Source organism: Dreissena polymorpha, chromosome 2 (assembly GCF_020536995.1).
Source record: "Dreissena polymorpha isolate Duluth1 chromosome 2, UMN_Dpol_1.0, whole genome shotgun sequence".
Classification (NCBI taxonomy): Eukaryota; Metazoa; Mollusca; class Bivalvia; order Myida; family Dreissenidae; genus Dreissena; species Dreissena polymorpha.
In genome coordinates this window covers 1,454,230-1,473,957 of record NC_068356.1, presented here as the reverse complement: position 1 = coordinate 1,473,957, position 19,728 = coordinate 1,454,230, and the positions used below count along the sequence as shown (strand labels likewise).

Sequence of the window (19,728 nt, the reverse complement as noted above, 5' to 3'; positions counted from 1 at the left end):
ATGCTTCAATATTAAGTTTATGTGGATAATGTTTAGTGAAATTCTGTGTTCCCGATCTTACGCCTGTATAACTTGTAGCAAAATAGAAATGTTCCACGAAAATAAGACTAATGAATATACAATTTCGTTGGCAGTGTAAAATGATGGCCTGGCAAGTTTTGGAAGTCTCCGCTTAAAGTTGCATACTCAGTACAAGTTTTAATAGATTTCACTAGCATTTCTTCAATCAATTCAATTAGATGTTACTGGAATTCCGTGTAAAAAGCTGTAATTAAAACATCATATTGCGAAGGAGATATAGGTTGATTAACATTAGCACGACCAGTTGTCGTGTTCAGATTACATTCAATACAATTGAACGTTATAAAATAATATGTAAAATTTTAAGCGTTAAATATTGCATCGGTTTTTTAATTCTACATTAGAATTAGTTTACGCAAATTCATGTTTCGATTTTAAAATTGACTATGTCTTTAGCCGATATAGCAACAATTATTGATAATAGTATACTTTAAGCTTTGTAAGTATTACAGTGTTTTTTTTCTTGTTCCATTGATTGCTTTTACTTGAAAGTTTATATTTAATCCACTTAGATTGATGTTCCATTATTATTCAATGTTGGCGTACAATTGATTGGGAGATTCAATGTTTTTATTAGCAAACCTTGCATTTTTAGCATATTGTTGTGTTAACATATTGATAGTTTGAAAATTAAAAAAATGGCGATTATGATTACGGAAACAATGGTATCGATTCCTTTTCGATAATGATATGTGTTGCTTGTCATAAACACACGAGGGAATGCTGTGCTGTTGTTCTTTTCTGTTGCTATACTATTTCACTTGCGTTATGTATTGATGTAAACGAACACATTATTTTGCTTACAATTAATTCAACAATAAAATGTTTTTTTCTTGTATTTAGTAAGTATGCAAAGAATTACTCAAAATATCAAAGTCATTATATGCCGCAGAAATATTGTTTCACGCTTTTTGAATTCTTTAACAATTGTACAATCTGCATAAAGAAAGGGTAGGCTTTTATTTTTTTTAATCGGGTTTACTAAACATGTAATAAAATGGCGCACTACATTTTGATTTCAAATCCGACAAAGCAAAAATTAGTATCACACCTATGTAATATGAATTTACGAAAGCAAACACTTTATAATATTTGTCAGAATAAAATTGTGTCTTGCATAAATTCGTGTAAATACAGAGTAGACATGTGTGGGCGTGTGTGTGTGTGTGTGTTTTGTTTGAAACCGATGTTTACTGATGTCAATGATATCTATATCTATATATATCTATATCTATATATATATATATAATATCTGTTATAAGTTAGTGCTGAAGTTCAATTATATAAAAGTTGACTGATGTCGTGGTTCCTTAATGGCATCTATACCAACGCTTATGGATGTGAGGGGTTCCTCTATGCTTTTGATAAAAAAGGTTAACGGGTCTCTATGCCTTTGGTCAGTGGTTTCTATATGTATACCAATGTTAACGGAAGTCAGTGGTTCCTATATATGTATTTATACCAATTTCGACAGGTGTCAGTGGTTCCTATATGTGTCTTACGCAAATGTTAACGGATGTCACTATATTTGTTCATACCAAACCTTTACAGATATCAGTGATTCCTACATGTATTCAAAACCAACTATGTATCTAAATGTCTCCTTTTTGTCAGTGCTTTCTATATATTGTTATACCAATGTAAAAGGATGACATTAGTCCCATTAGTCAGGTACAGAAAGTTTAAGCGATAAGAGGGTTCCAATATGTCTTTCATAACAATGTAAACTCATGCCCGTTGTTGCTTAACGACTTTTATACCAATCTTCACGGATTTAAACAAATGTTTAAGGATTTCATTTGTTCCAATGTGTTTTTCATAGCAATATTTACTGTTATAAGTGATCATATTATGCATTTTGTACTAATGTGAACGGATGCAAGTATTTCCAATAGGTCCTTCGTATCAATATTTTGTTTATACAAAGGTGATGTGTCGTTTATACACATACTACATTAATTGATTTAAGTAGTGGCACTGTCGTCGGATCTATTTCAACTGATATCCGAGGTAGCTATGTCGTCGTGATCTATATTAAGTGATCGCATTAGTGGAAATGTCGTCGTGATCTATTTTGATTAAATTCAGTAGCCATGTCCTCTTTATCTATATTTACTGATTTCAGAATTGGCTATTTCATCGTTATATATTTTAACAAATTCCAGTGGTTATGCCGCTGTTATCTATATAACGCGATCTCATTATTATGTCGTTGTTATTTTAACCCATTTATGCCTCGTGGAATCTCCCATCCTTCTAAATTGGATCAATTTATTTCCAAAATTAGGGATGTGTGATATATTTATTTCTATATTTAGAATATTTCTCACAGAAATTCCTTTAAGCAATCAGCGCAGACTATGTGGGTCTACGCTGTTTGCCAATGCCTTTTTTCTAGACGCTAGGCATAAATGGGTTAAAGCGGGTATATACGATCTTGTCAAATATTTATTGATTAATATAAAATGTGTAAAAAACTTATTATACATATATTTCAATATAAACTAAAATAAAAGTTAAGAAGAACATGTGTCGAAAAATGCTAAATAAGCCAGATATTTAATTCTGAAATCGAAAAAGGCTGTACAGCCGAATTCACCAGCATGTATATCATGCATGTACGATGTGAATCTAAATTTAGTTTAACGGTTCATTTGAAATTCCTGCAGCGATATCGATTCATACGACACATGAACACTTACTAAAAAGACGAATGCATCGGTTATTGTAGGAAAATAATTACGAATTATCTTCGTCACAATCGGCTCGGGGCGCTAATTTGTATTTGCTGTATTTTATAAAATTCGTCTTAAATGTATCATTTTTCTTGCATATTGTGTGTTATTATAACATATTTGTATCAATATTTTACAATTCAGCACATATAAAAATCGTATATACCCGCTTTAAGTCAATTCTTGCAAAAAGTGGCTGATCCTTCAAAAAACGTGACATGTTTTCCATGTTAAATGATTTGTGAGCCAAACTATTTTAAATGAATAATATTCCGTTTAGATATAGAATTTAATAGTTGTAGTGTCTATATTAATAAATCCCCGCTGCCGTCCGTGAAACAAAAAAAACTAAACAAATAACGAATTTCATTTCTTGTCTAACCGATATCGATTCGGCCAACCGGGGAGTATTTATATAAGCAATTCGACTTAGAATTTATTCAAGTTTCAAGAATGTGTACAAGTACATATTCGTGTGTGAGCGGTGCGGTATCGCCTGTCGAACTGTTAGCCCGACTGCTGCTTGCAGACACAAAACGTGCAGTCGTCTGGGTCAACGAGGAATCCGCCCGCACCACACTTGTTGGTGCACAGCGCATGCGCGGTATTGCAAATATCCACGGTGGTGGAGGGGGCCGCCGTGGGAGCTGCGGTTGTGCGGGCGGTGGTCACATGCGCTGAAAACAAAATATTCATATTGCAGATTTAAAAAAAAGAAAAAAGGAAATAAGCTTATTAGTATATAGGATGGGTATGTTTCTTACTACTTATAGATGCTTACATAAAAACAAACAGTGTGAGGTGTTTCAACAGAAAAAGGTCAAGCCTTTATTAAACGCTGCGCCTTACATGTTGGGTCTGTTAGTACTGATCCGGGCGTGACGTGGTCATGACTGCACTGACAGAAGTCACATCCCATGGGACCCTTGAGGTACCCCGAGGGGCAGTTTAAATCACAGTGCGACTGCTGGGGCGTGCACGGATGGTAGTTAGTAGATCCGCCGCCAAAGCTGCCAGGGCCGCCACCGCCGCCTGCCCACAATAACAGAAATACAGCAACCAACTAGTGTTGGTTGGACACATGTTAACATGTAAAATATTTTAAGGATAAACAAATATTAAAAGTATCCAATCTTTATTTTAATTAAAAACAACAACTCTGTAATCAATTCAGCGTTTATACCTAAATAAGTCCAAACGAGATACTTGCAAAGCGTTTCTACGATATTACAAATTGAGTCAGTGTCAAAAAAAATAGTATAAATGGCATTTTCTTCAGAAAGTGTCTGAATGCATCGATCTGGTCTTAACTGTGAAACAAAGTTAAGGGAAAATGTTTTGACTAGTTGTAAGTTATAATGACATTAGAAAGTGTATTGGTAAATACTCTTGCGCATTTTAAACCCATTTATGCATAGCGTCTAGAAAAAAGGCCTTGGCAAACAGCGTAGACCCAGATGAGACGTCGCCCGATGCGGCGTCTCATCAGGGTCTGCGCTGTTTGCTTAAAGGAATTTCTGTAAGAAATATTCTAATTAAGAAATAAATATACTAGACATCCCTAATTTTGGAAATAAATTGATCCAATTTAGAAGGATGAGAGAGTCCACTAGGCATAAATGGGTTAAGTTTTATGAACGCCTTACCAATAGGGTATATGAAACGTTTCTCTGCGTTTGCTGAAAAATAAACACACGTATGAAAACGTTACTCGTAGATATTAAACTACACGTAACCGGTAAATATTAACTACGCGTAACTCGTAGATATTAAACTACACGTAACTCGTAGAAATTAACTACGCGTAACTCGTAGATATTAACTACGCGTTACTCGTAGATATTAACTACGCGTAACTAGTAGATATTAAACTACACGTAACTAGTAGATATTAAACTACACGTAACTCGTAGATATTAACTACGAGTAACTGGTAGAAATTAAGCTACACGTAACTCGTAGATATTAAACTACGCGTAACTCGTAGATATTAAACTACACGTAACTCGTAGATATTAAACTACACGTAACTCGTAGATATTAAACTACACGTAACTCGTACATAACTACATATAAAACTACACGTAACTCGTAGATATTAAACTACACATAACTCGTTGATATTTAACTACAAGTAATTCGTAGATATAAAACTACACGTTACTCGTTGATATTAAACTACACGTAACTCGTAGATATTAAACTACACGTAATTCGTAGATATTAAACCACACGTTACTCATTGATATTAAACTGCACGTAACTCGTAGATATTAAACTACACATAACTCGTACATATTAAACTACACGTAACTCGTACATATTAAACTACACGTAATTCGTAGATATTAAACTACACGATACTTGTAGATATTAAACTACACGTTACTCGTAGATATTAAACTACAAGTAACTCGTATATATTAAACTACACGTAACTCGTAGATATTAAACTACACGTAACTCGTAGATATTAAACTACACGTACCTCGTAGATATTAAAATTATTGCATATGATTAAATATATGTTGTCGGAATAAGTTTATACTGATTTGTATGGGAAATGGACTGTCGTGTAGGATATAATAATGTTGAAGATATGGACTGTCATGAAATATGTTAAGTGTTTATATGTTATGTCGCTGTAGAATATGATGTAGTGAAAAGGCATTGTAGCGTAGGATGGGAGATTATAGGAAATGATAGTAAGTTTAGGATATGTGCTGTAGTGTATGATGGAAGGTATCGGAAATGAATTGTCGTGTAGGATAGGTGGTAAAGGAAATGGACTGTTATGTAGGATATGCGTTAAAGAAAATGGACTGTTATGTAGAATATGCGTTAAAGGAAAGGACTGTTATGTATTATAAGCAGGTAAAGCAAATAGACTGCCATGTACATGTAGTATAGGTTTATAGTACATTGACTAGCATGTTTTGTAGGAGAACTTGGAAATGAACTGCCGTGAAGAAAATAATGGATTTGAAATAGGCCGTCATGTAGAATAAGAAGTATTAAAGGGTACAGTCATGTAGTCGGAAAATAATTCTTATGATGGATAGGAGGTAAATGAAACTGACTGTCATGGAGAATTAGAGACGTAAAACTGTGATGTAGAATATGAGTTATTGAAAATGTAACTGTCATGTGAAGTGTCTTCCTATAAAAAGGACTGTCATGTACGTTTTGAGGTAAAAGAAATTGAGCGGCATTTATTGTAGGAGGTATGGAAAAGGGAATTTTAGCTAGATAAGCGGGCATATGAAATATATTGTCATGTAGCGTAGGAGGCATTTGAAATGGACCCTCCTGTAGGATATGAGTATTAAAAATACGATTATGCAGGGGATTAGGAGATGGACTTTTATGAAGGATATTAGGTTAAGAAATCGAACTGTGAGGTAGGATATGGGGCATATGAAACAGACTGTCATGTAGGATAAGGGGTGTAAGAAATGGATTTTCTAAAAGGAACGGAAAGGTGGGAAGACTGCCGTACGGTATAGCAGATATAAGATACGAACTGGCATGTAGGGTAGAAGGTTAACCCTTTGCCTAGTGGACTCTCACATCCTTCTAAATTGAATTTATTTCCAAAATAAGGGATGTCTAGTATATTTATCTCTTTATTTAGAATATTTCTTACAGAAATTCCTTTAAAGCGAGATTATACGATTTTTTATTTGTGTTAAATTGTAATGTAATGTATTGATAAAATATGTTGCAATAACACAATATAGGCAAAAAAAAATTAAACATTGAAGACGAATTTCATAAAATGCAGCAAAGACAAATAAGCGCCCGAGCCGATTGTGACGAAGATATTTCGTACATATTTTCCAACAACAACCAAAGCATTCGTCTTTTTTGTTAGTGTTCGTGTGTCGTATGAATAGATACCGTTGCAGGAATTTAAAACGAACCGTTAAACTAAATTTAGATTTGCATCGTACATGCATGATTTACATGATGGCAAATTCGACTGTACAGCCTTTTTCGATTTCAGAATTAAATATCTGGCTTATTTCGCATTTTTCGACACATGTACTTCTTAACTTTTATTTAATTTATATTGAAATATATGTTTAATAAGTTTTTTAAACATTTTATATAAATTAATAAATATTTGACACAATCGTATAATCTCGCTTTAAGCAAACAGCGCAGACACTGACGAGACGCCGCATCATGGGCTGTTTGCCAAGACCCTTTTTCTAGACGCTAGGCATAAATGGGTTAAGGAAATAAATTATCATTTTTGAAAGAACTGTGTTTTTTAAAGCGGGTATATGCGATTTTTTATATGTGTTTAATTGTAATATATTGATAAAATATGTTACAATAACACAGAATAGGCAAGAAAAATTATACATTAAAGCCGAATTTCATAAAATGCAGCAAAGACAAATTAGCGCCCCGAGCCGATAGTGACGTACATATTTTCCTACAATAACCGAAGCATTCGTCTTTGTATTAGGATCGGAGATAGTGTTCGTGTGTCGTATGAATAGATATCGTTGCAGGAATTCAAATAAACCGTTAAACTAAGTTTAGATGCACATCGTACATGTATGGTATACATGCTGGCGAATTCGGCTGTACAGCCGTTTTCAATTTCAGAATTAAATATCTGGCTTATTTCGCATTTTTCGACATATGTTCTTCTTAACTTTTATTTTAATTTATATTGAAATATATATATGATAAGTTTTTTACACAGTTTATATAAATTCATAAATATTTGACAAAATCGTATATACCCGCTTTAAAGCATGTATACCATACATGTACGATGTGCATCTAAACTTAGTTTAACGGTTTATTTGAATTCCTGCAACGATATCTATTCATACGACACACGAACACTATCTCCGATCCTAATACAAAGACGAATGCTTCGGTTATTGTAGGAAAATATGTACGTCACTATCGGCTCGGGGCGCTAATTTGTCTTTGCTGCATTTTATGAAATTCGGCTTTAATGTATAATTTTTCTTGCCTATTCTGTGTTATTGTAACATATTTTATCAAAATATTACAATTAAACACATATAAAAAATCGTATATACCCGCTTTAAGGGAATGTGCAGTAGGATATAAAGCTCTGGGAACATACCATGTTGGATAAAAGGAATTAAAATCGAATTTCATGTTTGGTTTGATGGATTGAAAAGGAAATGTCATTTTGGAGAGTGGATATTGTAAAAGGAATGACATGTGGGATATGGCGGATTTAATGAGTCGTGTTCTATGAAAACTGGGCATAATGCATGTGCGTAAAGTGTCGTCCCAGATTAGCCTGTGCAGTCCGCACAGGCTAATCAGGGATGTCACTTTCCGCTTTCTGACTTTTTTCGTTTAGATGAAGTCTCTTCTTAGCACAAATCCAATTTAAACGGAAAGTGTCGTACCTGATTAGCCTGTGCGGACTGCACAGGCTAATCAGGGACGACACTTTACGCACATGCATTATGCCCAGTTTTTTTCAGAACACGGCACAAATGATCATGTATTTTATAAAGAATTGAATTGGAAATTTATTTGGGATAGAAAGGGTTGAAAAGGGAATGCCATGTTGGATAGAAATGACTGAAAACGGTAAGTCATGTACGGTAGCAATAAATGGGGAAAAAATAATACATGTGAATTACATATAGGATATGAGGAACCGAAAAGGGTACGTCACGCAGGACAAATGGTATGGCAAAGGAAACACCCTATTTAGCATGGAACTCAAAGTTCATGTTGGATATGATAATTGTAAATGGAACATGAAACATAGTATAGGTCGTGTAGACAATGTCATGAAAGATAGGATGAATTGAAAAAGAAATACCGTGTAGCACAGGAGGTTTTTAAGAGGTTACTTCCGGTACTATTGGATGGAATGAAAATAGAATGAGATTAAGTCATGTTGTAAATCATTATAGTAAATTGAATGTCATGCAATATGTACAATGTAAATGGGATTTCTTGCACGACATTAAATCTTGCAAAGCGTCTGTCATGTAAGACCGTGCATATCAGCAAATGCCATGTACGACACGAGGTTTATCAAATGTTTCTGTTTCTGATGTCGGGTTTTAACATAGGACACATAGACCACATTGTCACATAGGTTTTACGCATGGCAGACATAATGTCATGGAAAGATTTTATTTTTTTTGGGAATATAAGGAAAGGGGTTTTCTTGCTAATTTTAACGTAGAGTGGTATGATGATCTGACTCATATTGGGGTTTGTCATACAGAATGAACAAATGTACATGAAAACGATTGTCATGTATGTAATATCGTAAAGAAAAATGGATCGGCATATCATTTGTTATATGTAAAGAATGGAAAGAATTGTTATCCAGGATTATGGTATTGGAACATGTTTGTCCATGTAGTATATGGTAAGTATGTGTTTGGTGTTTGGTTCGCTAAATAAGTTATAGTTTTAAAGACATTACAACAAAGAATACATAGGACTTTGCAAAGTCAATATGGAATCAGTAATATCCTATTTACGTACAAATTATGTGTTGGTCGGATTGTTCGCAATATACACATCTTTGTGGAATTTCTTGTAACTTATTGTTTGTGCCACGCATGCAAATTTTGCCGGATACACGATTATTTCAACCAAAGAGCATTTTTAGTTACTTTTTTGTCAAGTTAGTGTAAATCAGCATATTTCTAATTTGTTTAGCGACCACTGCTTCGGACTATCAAATATCGCATGAATGGTTTTAACATGAAAATATGCAATTAAAATTCGTCGCATTAAGAAAAGCACCAACATAACGTGCACAAGAATGTATTTTATACTAATCATGATACTCTGCAGAGGTTTTCTGGAAATGGCTGTAGATTGCAGCTCTGGTTTGTTTTCTGGAAATGGCTGTAGATTGCAGCTCTGGTTTGTTTTCTGGAAATGGCTGTAGATTGCAGCTCTGGTTTGTCGGCAAAGAGTGCTGATGATAGGCCTCGAGTTATTTAAAAGGACAGAGCGAAAAAACTGGTTGAAGAACTAAAACCTGCTCTAAGGTAATGATTGACATAAGGCATTAAACACTAATGACAATATTCATTGACATTCACTTGAACGCGCTGATTCTGATTAGAAGTCATTATTGGAAATATATAAAGCTATGATCGTGTGTGGAAGATATATTTCATTTATATGGACAAAATAACGGGATTTTTAATGTACGCTTTTCACTCTCCTCTACTTATTGTGAAAGTAAAATACAAATAAGCCGCGCTCTGTGAAAAAGGGATTTAATGCATATGCGTAAAGTATCGTCCCAGATCAGTCTGTGCAGTGCGCACAGACTAATCAGGGACCACACTTTCCACTTTCATGATTTTTTTCGTTTTAAGAAAAAAAGTCTCTTTTTAGCAAAAATCCAGTTAAGGCGGAAAGTGTCGTACTTAATTAGCCTGTGTGGACTGCACAGGCTATTCTGGGCATGTGACACTTTACACACATGAATCAAACCCCCTTTTCACTGAGCACGCCCCAAATATAATAATGTTTATTTCGCCCGCGCGCTCCCTTCTTGGCCAAATTCAGTACAGCGACATATCATCCGTGAATAATAGTGGTCAAGGACAGACAGGTTTTACAATTGTCATTGTATTATCGATGGGTAAATACAATTATGCATTACTAATAGAATGAGAGCTCAGTCTATAATAAGATCAGTTTGGTATGGCTCAACTATCGTGACGAGATGACGTTAACTGCGTTCTTTACTGAAAATTGACACGAACTTAAAGACATCGTCAATGCAGTGTAAATTTTGTATTAAATCATGCAATGAACAAACACAGTATTTGTTAAATATACAACAACGAAAAGAATCATACCAGAAATTATGGCAGCGATCACAAGAATCAGCGTCTTCATTTTCCGACGATGAGTGAACGATGTTTGTAGACAGAGCCACGTGATTTTGTTCCAGTTATATGAACAGACAATCTTCACCAGATTGTGAACTGTTGTCGAGTGCCACACTGTCACGAACGTAGAGGAATGCAATCTGCAGCTTTGATCAATAAATAAATGTAGATTATGTTTACGATAAGCTATAAATTACAAATGTGTAATTTATAAAAGTTATTTATTTAGGAAACAGCCTTCCGCTGGAAAGCCGTGCAATTCGATCGAGCGTCTGGGGGCGCGTTCCGGCCATGCCATGCCAGAGTCTGGGGGGCGTTACGGCCATGCCGAGAGCATTATCAGGTCACCTGTCTGCGATAACAAGGTGAACGAAGTTCACAGGATTGACACGCACTTCCCTGTTTAGACTGCTTTAGGCATCACCAATGGCAAGACTGGAACAATTAGTCCGCGCTTGTTCTAAAAACTCGCTGAAATTAAATATGAAAAACTATTTAGATATTTTTGATTTGACATTGTTCTGTACACTTTAAGATAGAGATTCAATTATTCAATGTTCTAAAAGCATGCTAAAGATTAACGTGTCATATACCAATTTCAAGGGTAAATATTATATAAAAGTGTTTTCAAAATGTAAAAGGCACATTAGTCAAATATAGGAGAAGTTGAAATCGAAGTGTGAAATATTCGCATCTTAAGAATAAAAGAAGTATATTGGAATCAAAACGAACGTCTGTCCGTAAATGCAAGTTCGCCCGCAGGCGTTTTCCGTAACTATTCAACATACAACCTTTCTTATGAAATGAAGTTGTGCATGAGCGATACTTTTTTTATTTTTCCACGTCACAAATTACAAACGTTAAGCACCTTTTTCAGCTTTAATTTGATGTTAACATTCCCATAGACATGCTCATACACTTTTCATTTTTCAACATTCAAAGTTTGTGGCAGTTTAATATTCAAAGCTTGTGGCATTTTTCCCTTTTATATTAAGCTGTGTGTGTGCTACATCATAAGTTACAAACGTCCAGCTTCTTTTTCTACTTACAAGTTCTGTAACATCATATTTGCTACTTACGACATTATTATTGTTTGTTATGTGGATGAAACATATTTCTTACTCAAAGATTGTTTGTAAATGATACATCGCTAACAAGTTTAATACCTTTAGTGGATGGACCTTATATCTATGTCTTCTAATAACTTAAAAACTTATCACCTAATCGTTATAAAAGATGTCCGACACATTCGGATACATTCGACAACGGTGCACAAAATTGTGTCTGTAGTCACAGCTGGACACACGCAGAGAGTTAAAAGATAGACAAGCATAGCAAAAAAGTACGTGTCCTCTTTAACCGCATAACATAAAAGTTAAATGTTTGCTTTTATTCGTTGCATTGTTTTTAACTACAAAGGTTGTTTAAAAACGCAGTTGTTTTCCAAACTGGTCACGCCAAAGGATGCATTTCTCTCATTTTTTAAACTTGCAACTTAAAAGTAAATATGCGGTGTCGGGAGGGGGGGGGGGGTTTAGTGACAAGTCCTAGTTATATAAGGTATTTAACCCATTTATGCATCGCGTCTATAAAAAAGGCCTTGACAAACAGCGTAGACCCAGATGAGACGCCACATGATTCGGCGTCTTATCAGGGTCTGCGCTGTTTGCTTAAAGGCACTTCTGTAAAAAAAAAATTCTAAATATAGAAATAAATATACTAGACATCCCTTGTTTGGAAATAAATTGATCCAATTTAGAAGGATGGGAGAGTCCACTAGGCATAAATGGGTTAATGCGTTGTTACCATGTTTAATCGAGAACATTATCTGTCCAGTAACTGACAATTTTCACGTGAACGATTTAACAGTTAAAAGCTTTAAATTACATGTACCACAAATCAACTAATCATATTAATGCAAAACTCAGGTTACGCATGTATTTGTGACAACATGATTAAAACTTAAATGTGAATACAACGTTTTCAAGGGAAATGAAGAGCAAATGTGAAGCAGGATTGGGTAGTGTGCATATTTGATGTCTTAACGTCCATAAAGTTCTGGACAGCTAATTTTACAATCAAAAGTAATCATTACATGGCAAGTTTTTATACACATTTTAAGATGCCACAATCATATTTAATAAACCAAGCATTTATTATTGTTATGTACTGTTTATGATTAGACACTTTATCTAGCCGAACGATAAATGTTTCTTTATACAAATTTAAAGTCCTAGTGAATGACCGTTGCGGTGTTGCTCTAAAAACATAATCCTTTCATATAACGACCTCCATCTTCCTTGGGTGTTTTTACCCGCATTCCTCATTCCCTAATGATTCATGAAGATAACTATGATTAACGTACCTTCTTAAGTAGAGGCCACAACATTCCCAATTGACACTAAAGCTATCTTGATGAATTAAAAGAAGCTGGTTGCCTTATTCATTGTTTTCATCTTCATTTGAATCTACTTTTCTCGACGGATCCAAACATGTGTTAATTTTCACGCCTCTTATTCTATTCTCGAGTAAGCGGCTTTTTCCAAATTCCGTACTTGCACGAAATACGATTTGTGTTGTGTTAATTTATATGTAAACATTCTTCATCTTATGAAAAGTTCTTTCCAGGGCTAAAGTATTTCCTTTTATTTTAACTGCTGTTAGCATTCATTTCCATATATAAGGATATCTCTTACTAAAAGATATCATACATTGTATGGAAGAGGAAATATCGTTTGAAGTATAATGATGGAGACTTACGACGCACGACTTCATGCTACGGTGAGCCATTGTGGTAAGTTGCCATCTGCCTACATCGTGTGTCGTCAATCGTGTGTCGCCATCAATTGGTTTCAAACGACATATCCTTAACCGCAATGCAGATTTTCATGAAACGTCCAGGTATATTATCAGTATAAAACAGCGAAAATTGACTGTCTCACCATGAACGTCGCCATGGGTGACCTTCTTTCACAATTGCTCAAATTGTTCCAGCTTTCTGCATAGCTAAACAAATATTCTGAGAGTGGAAAGTTTAAAGTCTTATCATCTGAAACGACAAGACTCAGCGGTTTAATTATGGGTGTGGACCATCAACAAATATTGTTCAAATCACGCCTATTCGGTCAATCGGGAAATGCCTCATCGTTACATAATATAAAAAGAGTTATATAGTAACTTTAATAATCATTTCCACTGAACCTCCGGCGATTAGGGGTGTAATATTGTTGGTGACATCGTCGTGTGGCCATCTACTAAGAGAGTTCAGGTTATATCCATTGTTTTAAAACCAAGCCCCGGGAGTCATAGGATTTGAAGATACCTAAATAAAAAAAAAACAACTAAAAATTCCTCTCTGAAACCGCAAGTGTCAGAGATTAAATATTTAATTTGTAACTTTGCAAAATAGTCCTCTACAAATTAAGTTTGTTAAAATCATGCCCCTGTTAAAATCATTTCCAAAGATAATATGCCTTTTTGTTCAATCATTTAAATCGGATTTCAATATAACCTGTGACATGTTGTTGGTGTGAAGTTTACACATATTTTATATAAGCCTTATTTTTAAGGAAGTCATAGGCTTAGTGAAACGCTCACGAGTCCGTTTCCTGGTTTGATTGGTGTCTTTGTCTGAGATCTAAGAAACGCCCCCACGGTGTGTATCGAAGCATCGACCCCCGGTCGCTATGCGGACACATTACCCACTACCCCACGACGACCTTTGCTGGTGTTGATGATTCAGAACATGTATAAAACTCGGCATGTTTGCCATTTCAATAAGCTCTATGGTCGGAAACTGGTTTGTGTGTTGATATAGTTTAACTCGGCATGTTTGCCATTTCAATAAGCTCTATGGTCGGAAACTGGTTTGTGTGTTGATATAGTTTAACTCGGCATGTTTGCCATTTCAATAAGCTCTATGGTCGGAAACTGGTCTGTGTGCTGATATAGTTTTGTTAAACATTTGCTTTATTTACTTTGATGTATGGTACATGACTACATATTTAAAGCGATTGAAAGTGTCAATTGGTACAACCCATATTAACATGAGTGCAGAGATATATAAGTACATATGATGCGATTTCCATCAAGGTTGTTTTACTGGAAATGTAAATGTACGAATTTATATTCTATAAATAATGTGCGTTTTTAACGTTTATATAGGTAATAATGTTTCACATTCATATACAACCAACAGTCTGGCATGAATATACAGTGTCCTTTAGTGCTTACACGCGCAGAACATGCAGTCCGCCGGATCTACCATGTATCCCGCCAGGCCGCACTGGGTGGCGCACTGCATCCGGGCAGCCAGGCATCGCTGCGGGCTCACCGTCGTGTGAGACTGTGACGTCACTTCTTTGTGCGTGGTGGTGGCCGGTTGTGTAGTGGAGGTTACCGGCAGACACACACATCCGGTACAGTCGAATGTTTGCCCAAAATATCCCCCTATTGTGGAGCATCGGGTGCTACAGCGTAACTGATTCTGCTCACATGCGTTTATAGTGGTTGGTACGGGTGTAGTGGTTGTGGTGGTTGTGGTGGTTGTGGTCGTTGTGGTGGTGGGTTGCGTCGTTTCTGGGGGTGTGCATAGGCATCCCGTGCAGTCAAACATCTTACTGGTGTATCCGAGGCTACTACACCGTTGGTGGCATTGAATCTTGGCGACGAAGCACTGATCCACCGTTGAGGTCAGCGCAGCCAATGTCGCAACGGATGGCAATGTTTTGCAAACACAGAACGTGCAGTCATGCGGGTCCGCTTCGTAGCCAGCTTCCCCGCAGTGACGGGCGCACTGTAGCTTTGACGCCAGACAGTCTATTGCGTGTGAGGCAGTCGTTGTCGGTGCTGAAATGGCGAAATCAATTAACCCATTTATGCCTAGTGGACTCTCCAATCCTTCTAGATTGAATCAATTTATTTCCAAAACTAGGGATGTCTAGTATATTAATTTCTATGTTTAGAATATTTCTTACAGAAATTCCTTCAAGCAAACAGCGCAGACACTGATGAGACGCCGCATCATGCGGCGTCTCATCTGGGTCTACGCTGTTTGCCAAGGCCATTTTCTAGACGCTAGGCATAAATGGGTTAAATAGCTTATGTTGTAAACGAATTTAGCGTTATCTTTTGTAAATATTTGTAGCAGCGTTTTGTTACCCGGAATCAAGTCGCAACAAACAGATTGCTATCAATCTTTTTATTTGAAATATGTACATTAAACAGCCGTTTTGGAATTGGTGTTACCTCATAAATGGAACAAAACAACATCGCAGCCAAGTATCGAAATGCATCAGTTATAAATATAATTACATTAACCAGCAATGTTTGAACGAGTTTAGAGCTTACTGAAACGATATATCAAATGTCAAATAAACAACTTCATACAATTAAGCCGATACGTGTTCTCTAACGTGCCATGGATTTAAAGTATCCTGTTCAATAATTTATCAATGAGCTCGATTTAAAAAAATATGTATTTATGTGGGAAATGTTTAACGATTAGAACTGATTGCGATTTCGCAGCATCTTTGCAATCTATTGGACTTGTAACTATGTTCGCTGCCCTGTATTTTTCATGAATTCATCAATTTGGCGTAGTTGTTAAAACAAACTAACATTATGAAAAAATGCCTAAGACAGTGACGGATAGTCTATTGAACCACTCATAATCTGAACTGAACATTTAGAGTTCACATGTTTTCATAGCAGACATATGAAGAAACTGCCCCCCCCCCCCCCCCCCCGTCCCTGACAGCAATTATTTCGATGGACCGGAACACTGTTCGATCTCAACGAGTTTTCACTTAAGCCATATGAAGACACACTGCGACCCACCCAAAACCCCCGACAGCCATGTTTTTCAATGGCCAGTTTTGAATCAGATGAGATATTATCAGCAAGCTTTACGATGATTTGTTAAACATGAATCATCTAGATGGTTGAAATAGTTCACTCTAGCCGAAGGTAAACAGACCCACCCTCATAGCCCCACCCCTGCCTGGCAACCGAACTTGAACCATTGTCAAACTCCGCCAATTATATTATTGCATTTAAATTGAAAAAAGAACAAAGAAAAACGATCCTTAGAACAAATGTTTACAGCAAGGTGCATGATGACTGGGAATTCAAAAACTTCTAAAACTGCCCCACACCATGGCGTTCATGCTTGAAAACAAAGCAAAAACGTTTTCGAACTCGTATTTATGATTAGATATCAAGAGTGGTCCAAAAATGTGACTGTTATAGTGTTTAAAATACATGTATATCATTTTAGCCATATATAAGAAAAATTTCCCCTTTACCTGGCGACCATGTTGTTCAATGGACCGGAACCATTTTCAGACTCAGTAGGGATATGATTAGAACAAATGGTCTGAGAAAGTTTCATTAAGATTGGACTACAATATTATGTAACTTTTAAAGTATTTACATGGTTTCATTTTAGCAATGATTGATGAAAACTGCTCCTCCCCAGTGTCGAACATGTTGTCAGTTAACGGACCTGAATCATTTTTGAACCCAGCTGACATTTCATCAGAACATATGTTCTGAGCAATTGTCATGATGCTTTGTCAAAAATTTATAATTTTTAGAGCGTTCACATAATTTTCTTCAAATTTGAACTACCTGCGCAGTTTTGTTTCCTCATTTGACTCAGTTAAAGTAGTCCGAAAGTTCTTTTGGTAAATAATTCTGGCGTTGTTATGAATATTGGCAATAAAGGTCGCTTTTACAAGTGTTCACATGCAAAATGGTGACGACGGTAGACCGGCGAAAGGTCATCGCATAAGCTCACAATTAACACGTTGTTTTCTTGTGGGTTAAAATAGTGGTAGGATTTATGCAAAAAAAAAGGTAACTGTCGATTTTGTTTGAAATTATCAGGCTCGGTACGAATAAAATAACCTTTATCCATATATTTTTAACAGAACTCACGGTGAGTGGTACCCGAGCACTGGCAGTAATCACATCCGGTCACACCCTTTACGTAACCGGAAGGGCAATTGAGCGAGCAAGTGAGCTGCTGTGGACTGCACGCCGTATAGCTGCTGGAGGAGCCACCATTTCCGGAAACTGAACATAGGCACACACATATCCCCATTACAAGACATATATATATCCTCATAAACTGACACACGTGAGCAGCCATCGGGTTGACACATCAAACTACACACATATCCATATGAACAGACATTCAGTTGCATATAAACAAACATGTTATTTACTGTAAACATACATATATTTCCATATAACAAGAAATGCAATATCAATAGGCATACATATATATATATATGAACATACATAATTTCCCATATGATCTGACATACACAGTCATGTATATCCTCATTTAGGCGTACACAACGTTTTTTCCCGTCCATATAAGATCGACCATATTTTATGTACCGACCCTACTCCTTGTATTCCACGTTGTGACTTCGATTCTTTATGTTCAATTCGATAACTTTCGCATAGTTGGGGACGACCGCTTGTTATAACATTCAATACTATCGTAACCTTTTACTCAGAAATGGATTTGCAACTAGCAGGGCATTACCACACGTAAGACTACTCAATAAAATCGAATCATTTACTCTATAATGGACAGATACCGGTCATGGATTGACCGAGATCTAGACTATTCCATACGCTAGTAACCATTTGTTTTGAAATTGACAGCCATCAAAGAGGGATTGATCGCGGTCTTTACTATTCGATACTTAGTTACCATTTGCTCCGGAATGAACTGCCATGATAGAGGGATTGACCGCGATCTAGACTATTAAATACTTGTGTAACCATTTGCTATGAAATGGTCTGCCATCGGAGAGGGATTTATCGCGATCTGTACTATTCAATACTAGTGTTAAGACGTACAGCGGAATTAACTTTCGCCCGACAGGGAATGACGTCCGTGCGACAGGCTATTACTAGACTATTTAATACTAGCGCAAAAAACTGACCCTGTGACTTCCACCGGACAGGGATCGACTACAAATAAGACTATTCAATAATATAGTAATCCCTTACTCTGGAATGGACTGCCACCCGGCACGGAATCAACGATGAAGCGCTGTTTAACGCATAAAGCTGTGCTCACTAAAATATATATGATATATAATAGATGTATTTTCAGTTTCGACTTAAATGATTGATCTGTATAATTATATGTGCATAGAATCTGCATTTTTTTAAACAAATTTTAAATGTTAACTTCCAGACAACTGACAACTCTTAGGCAGCTAGACATATTTACGATTTCTAACATCTTTCTTATCTATAGGTTTTATGTTTACGTCAGCATACTTTAATAATAAAAAAAAATCTTACATGTGCCAATAAGCAAAAAGATCTCCTTCATTTGATTCATGTGTGGATCAGAATTTTAGGACAGTTACAAACAATTCAATGCACACAGACAGGCTACTTTTGCAAAGATAAGAAAACAATGGCGGGGATATGGAAATTAGAACGTAACACATCGCAATTATCGCACAGAATGTAAACAAGCACTAATAGCCGATCGAGATATATGATTAGAAACATTAAAATAATCTAACATAATTTAATGTATGTGTTTGTACATAATAAGCAATAATACATTCTGTTCAAAACACTGACTCCAGTGGCTGAGATTGTCTTATTAAAAGGTTTAATGTGATGATAAAACACAAATGAATACACTTCTTAAACTAGTATTAAATTAACAATTGGTGTGACATTAAGACAAAATTAGTATATTACTATTTGCAAGTTGATTACAACAAAATGTTTGCCATTCACAAATATATCTGACAGATGTGTTCATGCTCACTATAAGTAACTTTATAATTACCGGGGTTATATAAGTTTATGCGCAAGTTTATTTAAGGGCATTTGATCCCATTGTTAAGTAACTTAGTAAATCACTTTTCGTGTATTTACGCTTGATTTATTAATGACATAATAATACTTTATTCCTCACAAGCAACACAATGTGAACGTTGTTCATAAGCGAGCTTAATATCATCGGAAACGAAATA

The 19,728-nt window shown here is 35.8% G+C and overlaps 2 protein-coding genes across 2 annotated transcripts; both read right to left on the bottom strand.

The window, feature by feature from the left end:
- Nucleotides 1-3,239: 3,239 nt before the first annotated feature.
- LOC127865597 (uncharacterized) lies at nucleotides 3,240-11,003 on the bottom strand. Its single transcript, XM_052405455.1, has 4 exons — nucleotides 10,673-11,003; nucleotides 4,463-4,495; nucleotides 3,666-3,848; nucleotides 3,240-3,493 (listed from the first exon to the last, which is right to left on the bottom strand). Exons 1-4 carry the CDS (start codon nucleotides 10,710-10,712, stop codon nucleotides 3,324-3,326), a joined length of 426 nt encoding a protein of 141 aa, XP_052261415.1. The 5' UTR covers nucleotides 10,713-11,003; the 3' UTR covers nucleotides 3,240-3,323.
- A 3,844-nt stretch (nucleotides 11,004-14,847) lies between these two features.
- LOC127865592 (integumentary mucin C.1-like) lies at nucleotides 14,848-19,189 on the bottom strand. The gene is made up of 4 exons (XM_052405449.1): nucleotides 19,037-19,189; nucleotides 18,737-18,805; nucleotides 17,645-17,782; nucleotides 14,848-15,553 (listed from the first exon to the last, which is right to left on the bottom strand). Exons 1-4 carry the CDS (start codon nucleotides 19,074-19,076, stop codon nucleotides 14,928-14,930), a joined length of 873 nt encoding a protein of 290 aa, XP_052261409.1. The 5' UTR covers nucleotides 19,077-19,189; the 3' UTR covers nucleotides 14,848-14,927.
- Between the last annotated feature and the right edge of the window lie 539 nt (nucleotides 19,190-19,728).

Excerpts from the sequence above, each read along its gene's own strand:
- LOC127865597 (XM_052405455.1), bottom strand. The coding sequence starts at position 10,712 with ATGAAGACGCTGATTCTTGTGATCGCTGCCATAATTTCTG. Across the intron at positions 4,496-10,672 it reads GATCGCTGCCATAATTTCTG|CAAACGCAGAGAAACGTTTC; the intron begins GTATGATTCTTT and ends TTTATTTTTCAG. Across the intron at positions 3,849-4,462 it reads ACGTTTCATATACCCTATTG|GCGGCGGTGGCGGCCCTGGC; the intron begins GTAAGGCGTTCA and ends TATTGTGGGCAG.
- LOC127865592 (XM_052405449.1), bottom strand. The coding sequence starts at position 19,076 with ATGAATCAAATGAAGGAGATCTTTTTGCTTATTGGCACAT. Across the intron at positions 18,806-19,036 it reads CTTTTTGCTTATTGGCACAT|TGAGCACAGCTTTATGCGTT; the intron begins GTAAGATTTTTT and ends TATATATTTTAG. Across the intron at positions 17,783-18,736 it reads GGGTGGCAGTCCATTCCAGA|TTTCCGGAAATGGTGGCTCC; the intron begins GTAAGGGATTAC and ends GCCTATGTTCAG.